This window comes from Barbatula barbatula (genome assembly GCF_947034865.1).
Source record: "Barbatula barbatula genome assembly, chromosome: 2".
Classification (NCBI taxonomy): Eukaryota; Metazoa; Chordata; class Actinopteri; order Cypriniformes; family Nemacheilidae; genus Barbatula; species Barbatula barbatula.
The window spans coordinates 16,187,643-16,197,468 of record NC_136767.1 but is presented as its reverse complement, the minus strand read 5'-3'; the positions used below and the strand labels follow the sequence as shown (position 1 = coordinate 16,197,468).

General features: G+C 39.1%; 2 protein-coding genes across 2 annotated transcripts; one reads left to right on the top strand and one right to left on the bottom strand.

Annotated features, from left to right (window-relative positions):
* Positions 1–470: 470 nt before the first annotated feature.
* On the top strand, positions 471–3,025 carry crx (cone-rod homeobox; the record flags this gene model as incomplete). The annotated part of the gene is given in 4 exon segments (XM_079448206.1): positions 471–567; positions 1,185–1,336; positions 1,666–1,742; positions 1,744–3,025. Coding segments are annotated over 4 exon segments (825 nt in total). The 3' UTR covers positions 2,243–3,025.
* A 2,231-nt stretch (positions 3,026–5,256) lies between these two features.
* Positions 5,257–9,198, bottom strand: h3f3c (H3 histone, family 3C). The gene is made up of 4 exons (XM_079485786.1): positions 9,061–9,198; positions 8,098–8,241; positions 7,829–7,982; positions 5,257–7,700 (listed from the first exon to the last, which is right to left on the bottom strand). The coding sequence occupies exons 2-4, from the start codon at positions 8,223–8,225 to the stop codon at positions 7,572–7,574; spliced, it is 411 nt and encodes a 136-aa protein (XP_079341912.1). The 5' UTR covers positions 8,226–8,241; positions 9,061–9,198; the 3' UTR covers positions 5,257–7,571.
* Positions 9,199–9,826: the final 628 nt, after the last annotated feature.

Below are 9,826 nucleotides of genomic sequence, written 5' to 3'. Positions count from 1 at the left end.
GAGAGAGAGAGAGAGAGAGAGAGATGAGAGAGATGTGCACCTTGATAGCTGCAAAGTCTCTTATTGCTCATAGGGTCCTGCTCCAGTCCGGTCCTTTCCAGGAACACGCTCCCAAGAACATCGGATCTAAAGTTTTATATTTTAAAGTTTATTACTACTTTATTGCTATATACTCTTTATATCTAAAAGAAAACTTTCTTTTATATTTGCTGCGACATTAACAACCACGCTTAGACTTGACAACGAGCGTTAGCTTGACCCAGGCACCGAAAGCATCTACAGGTGTCTGAAAAGCCGCGAGACTGACGGGGTGCAGCACGCGCCAGGCGCGAGCAAAGAGAAGGGGCAGTCAGGAGCACTCCAGGCCCGCATAGAGAGTCACAGATAAAGAGAGACTGAGAGAGCGAGGGGGGAGAGAGAGGGAGGGAGAGCAATAGAGAGAGTGTGTAAGAGACGCGACCATCCCAAGAATGATGTCCTACATAAAGCAGCCACATTATGCTGTGAACGGGTTAACACTGTCCGCCTCGGGAATGGACCTGCTCCACACTGCAGTCGGCTACCCAGGTCAGAGGTCAGTTTATTCACATTAATAATATTATCCATTTTTTTGTCAAAATGGTCAATTTTAACTACGAAATTATATTTTAGTTAAAGGATAAACATTGTTTAACATGTTTTACATTTGTTTTCAAACATTTTTAAGAGCCATCAATTTTTTCTGTTCTGTTACTTCACCTCTATTGTGTTACTTTGTAAACATGTGATATCGGAGTTTATGTCACGAGTTGGTTATTAATGGTTTTATTTGACCCAAGAAATAAAAACGTATATTGGCTATCGCCCGCTTAGTAGGCTATTTTATAATTACCGAAATTGCATTGAAATAAATTGCCTATAAAAAAAATGTCAGATGATGGCTATTGAATAAGGTGAAAATATACGAGTGAGCATTCATTTTAAAATAATGATTTATGTCTGAAATGAATTTGTATCTATCGCTAGCTAGCCTGTAATCGATTCATCTGCAACTTTAGTTTGTCAGTCCAAATCATTCTCTTCTTTTTCATGAACCTGAAAATTGACCTTTATAAAATAACAAAACACTCTCTTAATATATAAAACGATGAATAGATAAAAAGTTTTACTGGACAAATCGAGATGGTTTCTGTTTTGATGTCTAGCTACTCCGAGGAAGCAGCGTAGGGAACGCACTACCTTCACACGCACGCAGCTGGACATCCTCGAATCCCTGTTTACCAAAACACGGTACCCAGACATATTCATGAGAGAAGAGGTGGCCCTGAAAATCAACCTTCCTGAGTCGAGAGTTCAGGTGAGGGATGTGATAAAGACAAGATCGTTCTCTGAATGACTTCTCTTAAAATCATGGCAAACATTTAAGAACACAAGGCCAAATAAGATGCAGTATATCAACCACAACAGCAGTAATCATTGCTAATGGTTGTATAGGCTTTAATCATAAACCTGAAGTCAAAAACAGTACAACAGAAATAAAGTTTGGGGCGGTTGACCAAAACATTTGGTTTAACATCCTCTGTGTGAGGCCCGTTTTTGCCACTTTGTTGATACCACTGTAATTTATATGAATCACGTCTCCTTTCATCATTAGCTGAAACATTTATTTGAATGTCCTTCCCTTAGGTGTGGTTTAAGAACCGTCGTGCTAAATGCCGCCAACAGCAACAGCAAAGCAGTGGTCAGCCCAAGCCCCGCCCCCCCCAAAAAGAAGTCATCCCCACCCCCTGAGCTGACCTCTGACCCTGGCAACAGCACTTCTGTGGCAGCTGCCCCTGTACCAGCCATGCCCCAAGGTGTTGGCGCTGGCACCGCACCAGTGTCTGTGTGGAGTCCCACCTCTTTATCCCCGCTTCCTGATCCCTGTGTGCAGCGTCCGGCTCCGTATCCCATGAGCTACGGTCAGCCTTCCGCTTATAGTCAAGGCTACGGCTCTTCTCCCTACTTCAATGGCCTGGATTGTAGTCCATACCTCTCTCCCATGACCACTCAGCTGTCAGCAAGTGGGGGCACCCTGTCACCCCTTAATGTGCCCTCCATGGGTGGGTCACTCAGCCATTCACCCTCTCTCTCCTCCCAAGGCTACAGCACCACTTCGCTGGGTTTCAGTTCCATAGACTGCCTGGACTACAAGGACCAGCAGGCGTGGAAGCTCAACTTCAGCACTGTGGACTGCCTCGACCATAAATTCCAAGTGCTGTAGAGTTGAAGAGAAAGAACCAAGAGAGAGAGAAAACTAGAGATTGAAGAAGAGTGCGAAGTGGAAGGAGGGTAATGGAAAAAGAACTGTTGCTTTAAATGCCGGAGACATTTTGATGATGAAAAGGACTGAATCAAGCAGGATTCATATGATCTCAGAGGGTGCCCATTTCAGAACCGATGAAATCCAGATCTGCTCTCTGATTGGTTGAGAGTGAAGGGACTCCTCAAGTCTACTGATCAGTCATCATTATTAACTATTTACCTCACGCACGCACACACACACGCACATACGCGCTCGCACACACAAATGCACACTAATACAAATTCACTAGAACACTCATATACAGTAATCACACAAAGAAACAAAAATGGATGTAATTGAAGGGGAACGTCTTAGTTTCTCTGCAGATACAAATTGCTTTTTGTGAGACAGAGTTCTCTCTATGTTTTTCATAAGTTTCATAAATTTGGTTTGTCTGTACTCAGAGGCAATAGGAGTACTTGTGTTGTTCTTTTAGATTGCTGTTATTTATGTATTGTTATTATTATGTTAACTTATTACAAATAATATTGTTTTCTGTTAGTTTGAGTTCATCGTTATTAATTAAACTTACTGACTTTATTTGCTGTTGATATTTATTATTTAATTTGGGTTACATTGTGTTAAAGGCAGTGTTTAAAGCCATCATTTTAACACTTACGAATGAATACATATGCAAGGTTTGTGTAACTGTCTCATTTATTATGAAAGATGATTGTCATTAATAAAAAAAATATAATACGTGCCGAGAAGCTAGTGTCTACACCTTCCAAGAGCAAGCGTGGTATAAAGTAGGATATTTAGGATTAATATGATATAAACACTTTTGTTTGCTCGGTATCATAGACCAGGCTTAAATGCAAATTCTTAGTAGAAAATAATTTGCAAAGAGGTATCTTAAAATATGCCAATGCCATTGATTTGTTTCAAAATGCACACCGGCAATGTTTTACCATTTTTAAAAGTGCACCTTAATATACAAATTTAACTAAGGTTAAACTAAGCCGTGTCTGTGAAACAGGGCTTTAAAGTGTTCAAAATATTTTTAATAGACTGAAGCATCAAAAATGCCAATAAAAATATGAAATATTTTATGTATATGGACTTTATATGGGAATATTTAGGTATAAACTAGAATAATAAATTAAAGTTACATTTAGGTTGATTCAACCAGGTAACCATTTTAAAACATTACAATTGAGCTTTTTGCTTTATTACAAGTAGTCATAAATTAATTTGTACTTAAACCTCGGGCTGGATACACAGGTGGTCCAAGCAGAGGTGGCATCTGGGAGGCCAGAAGGTTGCCATGATGTTGTCTAGTATCTATGTTGCTGTGATGGTGTGGTGTGAGGGGCTCCACCCATGCAGTCGGGTGTACGGGGTTATTTTAGCCAATGACCCAGAGAGCACCCCAATCTCCTTACTGTCACCAGAACACTACCCTAAAGCAATTAAACAGGATTACTGAACCTCTCTCTCCCCCCCCTCCCTCCTCCACACCTCATTCTGTATCTCCTCCTGTTGATTCCCTCTGTCTCTCTCTCTCTCTCTTTCCCTCTCTCTCTTTCTATCTCAGTCATTATTCTATTACTCTATTCTATTACTTTTTCAACATTCTATAACTAGAAATCTACTATTAGAATAAACTTAAAACATGTGAATATTTTTGCACTTTGACAATTTCAAACCATGTGGCATTTATTAGAATGAATCTTAAAAGAAAAGAGTTTATTAGGTTTTAAATGGTGAAAAGGAGTACATATTTAAATGTTTTTGGACCTAAGTTATACAGTTTTGTCAAATACAGTAGCTGGTCAAAAGGTTGAATGTTTTTTTACATAGAATAATATATGATATCAGCTATGGAACGGCACAAAGGAAACTAACTGTTGTCAATTGTGGGAAATATGTTAGTCAAATCACGTCGTGTAGTCACCTTTTGCCTAAAATTAGCAGAAATGTTATTTTGCATTTTATCAAGCTGCCTCTTGGGGTTTCACACTGAGATGCTTTTTAAAGAGAATTTAAGGACTTCCAATCTATTCTGTGTTCTTATATCCTGCTTTTTATTAATTCTCTTTTCAAAGTCATTAATATCACAAACATTTTAGAAATAAAATTGTAGTTTAATTAACAAAATCTTTAGGTTTAAAATGATCATCTGATTATAAAATGTATCAGTAAATGCTGAAATCATGAACTAAGATTGATAAATGCTGTAGAAGTTTTGTGTAGTGTTTTCTATATATGAAGAGATTGAGGGATGTGAAGTTTTGTCATTCTAAACACACTCACAGGCCTCCATCACTCTTCAGGGGCATGCCCTCTCTCACTTGTTCCCTCTTCATCATCATCACCCCCCCGCCACCACCACCCGAATGCTTCTTAATCCCACTCTGACCTGAATACAACCACATGCACTGTTACCAGGACTAGGAGTATGTGTGTGCGCGTGTGTCAACAAATATTTATGTATAAATTGCAGTGCATATAGGCAGAACTGCATATTGTGGTATACAGATTACAGTGTATGTAAATATTCATATTTACACTTCAAAATCAGTTATTTCTGTGTTAGCAGAGCTGTGAAACGTACTACCATATCTGTCTGTCTGTCTATCTTTTTTTCCCCTTGCCTGCCCCCAATATCTCCAGATATTAATCTCTGTGACAGATTGTCTGTAGTTTATGCAAGAAGACAAAAGGAAAAACTGCAGAGCTCTCGCATGTAACATGTCCTCTGAGACACTGAGAACACACACAGCTCTACACACAAATATAAAACCAACATAACAACATGTTTTATGACTTAAATGACAAATATCCAAATGCAGGACTGTAATCACATTACTTAACATTGCACTCAACCAGATACTCTAATTTCTTGCACACGCATTATTTACAGAGTTGAAAGAATGGAAAATGCTCAGTTGACTACCTTCAAAAAACTGTTCATTGGCTACATATATTTTTAAAGGTCTTTTTTTATTAAGGTGCAAGCCATACACCCTGTGACAGGAACGACCAGGCACAAAGAACATAACATGAAACAGTGGACAAAAACCTTAGATACAGTATTATAGATATAAACATTGGTAGAGCTCATATTTCAACAATATCCACATTTCTAATTCACCTGGAAGTCAGTATTTCCATATCTATGTACCAGGAAGACCAAACCTTGTCATTCACCTTCAGATGTAAGTGTGAAGTGCGAATGCAGCAGAGCTATTACCCGCTTTCCTGTTGCTTTGAAATAAAACAGCTCCCTCTCCTGGTTATCTACGTCTTTTTACTACAAAAATATTATTGGTGTCCGGACGTTTGTTGCCTTGTCCATGATTTAACCAACATCCACCTGGTTAATAATGTATCTAAGATTGAAAAAACAGACTGCATTAAAGAGGCATGCAACTCAAATCTAATTATGTAATTACTTTCATACAAAATAAGTGGTTTATATTAGGTTTTTGTGGAAATTCCCTATGCATGTTACACTGCTGATCTTAGATAGTTTTCTCTTCTGTTTAAGAGCCATTTCCATGAAAGCTAAAAAGTCATAAATAATTATGACACCTGGCATCAATCATATTTCTTGACTAAATGTCTGAGTCACAGGAAAAGTTTGTACTATTTAGTAGATTACAAATGTTTTTCTTACAATAATAACATTTAATAACACCATGCATTGTATTATTTTCTGTTTGTATTGTGTATATGGATTTTATATACGTAAAATATTTAGATGTAGAATACATTTCTATTAATAGAATCCAGGTGGATGCTGCACATTGGGGGTGCTTTAGGAGATCCCCCCTTCCATGTAAAGGGCGTCGAGCCAGAAAAGCGCTATATAAATGTAACGAATTATTATCTATGTGTATGTAATTATATATATTTATATTGTCCTGATTTATGTTTATTTTTTCTTGTATGACTGCTTTGAAACGAATGCAGCATTGTAGAAAGTGTTATATACATCATTTGAAATGGCGCAAACGGACAATGTGTTCAGATCTGTGTTGATTCATGACAATGAGCAACCAATTAGTGTAACATCTATTTATTACCACCAGAATATGAGAAATTTGGAAAATACAAAGATCACCTTATTTAAATTCCTGAATAAGAAAAATGAAAGAGGCAAAAAGAAGAAGTTACATTGTGTATCACGAAGAGAGGGGAGGAGAAAAGTTCTACCCAAAGAAAGAGAAAGACTCTCCTAGATTACTAAACATAAAATTATTTTGCTACACTTTGTGACTGTAATCCCGATCTTTAAATGGACAAATTTAGAATCGGAAGAGCCAACATGAAATACAGAAAATGAGAAAGAACGGAGAGCACGATGTTAGTGGAACAGTGAGGTTGAATGAGAGGCTGGTTTAGAGAGCCCCCTGTGGCTGCCTGAAGTTATAACAGGAGGAGCAGGATCGGCTTTAAATGTAATATGAAAAAGGGGAAAAATAACTAATTCAAACTGATTTTCAGCAGATTCATCTTTTTCCTAAAAGTGGTAAGAACAATTTATGAATGCATTGTAAAAAAAAGACACCATATCAACAATAATAGTAATCATCAATATTACAAGTAACAACTATTAACCAATAGATGCTGGTTTGCAGTTGAATACGATTCTGCTTTGCTGATCACAACACTCACAGACACTCACACAGAGAATGAGCCCGACCCCACACCCACCTCCATTATGAAGGGACAGATGGGTGTTAAACAGGAAGTACACGTAAGTTCTTGATGGATCAAACAGAGAGTTAAGGGGCAGGTCATGGTGTGCAAGATGGTGTTTTGAAAAAAAAAACCTGAAAAACAGATTTCTGTAAAGGTGGACTGAGGCAGTTTTAGTAGCACCCTGCTGTGGAAGTTTCCGCTCCCCTTAAGCAGACTGACCCCAGATACCACCCTGTTCTTCTATCTTGACAATGGAGTAGGTGTGAGTGTGCAGGGCAAGACTCCTTCTCATTACTCTGAATTTGTGGCCCCAAGCCAAGCATGGGTGGACCTCGTTTACGCTCCCAATGTAAATGTGTAAGATAATGTGTGTGTGTTTGTGTGATTGGATGTCTATATATGCGTGTGTGTACGTGCTTGTGTGATCAGCAGCACCTGTTACATGCACATATAGGTACCCTACGCGTCATTTAGACAGCACTAGCAGACTGAGACACAGTTACTCCCCATCACTGATACTCTAAACTCTACCAAGAAAGCAGGAGGAGAAAAAGTGGAGAGACGGAAAGAAATTAAGAGGGTAGTAGAAAGGGAGAGTTTAAGCGCGTTCTCCACGGATACGGCGTGCCAGCTGGATGTCTTTGGGCATGATGGTGACACGCTTTGCGTGGATGGCACACAGGTTAGTGTCTTCAAACAGACCGACCAGGTATGCCTCACTGGCCTCCTGCAAAGGCAGACACAAATTTGCACCATCAGCATTACTAACATTTAGGAAAGAGAAGCACATATGCATTAAAAAAAAGATTTCAACATATAAATTAAATGTGTATTCATACACATGTGTACGTGTACCTGCAGTGCACCGATGGCAGCGCTCTGGAAACGCAGGTCAGTTTTGAAGTCCTGGGCAATCTCACGAACCAGACGCTGGAATGGCAATTTACGGATCAGCAGCTCAGTCGACTTCTGATACCGACGAATCTCACGCAAGGCCACGGTACCGGGCCTAGGGGACCACACAAACATATGCATAATACAGAAGGCATCGCAAAAATATTGTACAAATGCATCTACACACAATAACAAGGTAAAGCTTCGGTGTGTCTATGTTGGAAAATCACCTGTAGCGATGAGGTTTCTTGACTCCTCCAGTTGAGGGTGCGCTCTTGCGGGCAGCTTTGGTAGCCAGCTGCTTACGGGGAGCTTTACCTCCAGTGGATTTACGCGCAGTCTGCTTAGTACGGGCCATTGTTAGTCAATATCACCTGAAATATTACATACATTTTTATACAATTGCTGTTTGGGAAATCCTGGGTAAAATTATGACATTTACAAGTCACTATACAACGAGAACATCCCCTGCTCACTATAAATGCGACTAAATCTGTACTAAAAATAGTGTAATTGGTTTAACACTTGTTTTGATATTTGAGTTCCTCTCCCTTTATTTTATTTCAAGTCACTTCCTCTGGAGCGTCAGATTAAGGCCAGTAAATAAATGTAACTAATCAGCATAGACTGAAACAACGTGTAAACCAATCACACGCGACTGCAAAACAACAATAAACCAACAGCCAGTAGCATTTCAGGAGCGCAACAAACGAACCAATCATAGTCTCTTCTGCCAGTTGTGGGGGCAGAACAAAGTGTTTCGGTCCCGCCCTAAACCGCAAGATTATGGCTGCGATTTGAACGGCAAATAGAGAGTGTGCGCGCAAAGCAGCACAGGGGAGCACGTAAACTTTGAAATAATATTCAAAATCCAACGCATGCAACGCAACAAACATACCAGAATACTATAGCAGGCATCCATGGGTAACCAAAGAGTCGCTTAGAATGAATAACTACCGCGAATTCACGCCGTTTAACCGAAGTACACACGAAAGTGGGACGGATTTCACTGTGTCCTCCGACAGGCAAAGGAGAAGATATTTTCTCTCGCGTCTCGCCGTCGGCTTTCTCATTTTCAGACGATGACAATACAACGTTTTAACGCTTAAAATAAGCCCGATTTTGTAAGAAAGTTTAACAAAGCTGTGAAAAAGTACATTAGAGATAGGACGGTGATGCACTGGGCCACTTACCTCAGGTGAACGTGTTTTAATTCGCGCAGAGAAATATGTGCTCGGTTTGTCTGGCCGTGTTAGTATTTACTATCTCTCACACAATGGGAGCCAGAGCCAAAATGGCCGCGACGTCAATCATCTTCTCCCAGAATGCATCTCAATAAAACAGTAAACACAAATTGCCTAGTTTTGCAGTTTCATGCTCTTTAATTGTAACGTTTTATATTAGACACATCTCGACTTGTGTATATATATCAATCTTTTTTTTTGTTTTACTTTGATGTACGTACTGTTTCATGGATAAAGAGGTCATCGGGTGTAGAAGAGACAGGATGACTGGTTCATCCAATACTAGTTATATACATAATTATTTGGTTTACATATACCGATCAGTTTTTTTTCTTTTGTTTCGTGCGAAGTTATTCATTTGTTTAATTCTTAATTGAGACCACTGGTTTACACGGCTCTCTTAAATCTTGCTGTTACCTTATATAAATGAATGTCCATGTTGCTTGAGTAATGGAAAAGTATAATTTATTTTGATGGTCTCTACATTTAAAGCGCGTGTCGGTGCAATGACCATGTTCTAAATAAAACAGTTTTTAGACCCTAGTGTTTATTCCTGTATGCATTCAGAATTCTCATTTGGTATTATAGTTGATCATATATATTTAGTGCCATTTTCTAGTCACCAATGCTAATGCAGTATTTCTGTAAGTGGCCCGTTTTAGGATTTGTCTTCTAGTAGTTACAAAGGTGGAACAGGGCTCTTTATTCAATTTCT

Excerpts from the sequence above, each read along its gene's own strand:
- h3f3c (XM_079485786.1), bottom strand. The coding sequence starts at position 8,225 with ATGGCCCGTACTAAGCAGACTGCGCGTAAATCCACTGGAGGTAAAGCT. Across the intron at positions 7,983-8,097 it reads AAGAAACCTCATCGCTACAG|GCCCGGTACCGTGGCCTTGC; the intron begins GTGATTTTCCAA and ends GTGGTCCCCTAG. Across the intron at positions 7,701-7,828 it reads CTGCCATCGGTGCACTGCAG|GAGGCCAGTGAGGCATACCT; the intron begins GTACACGTACAC and ends CTGCCTTTGCAG.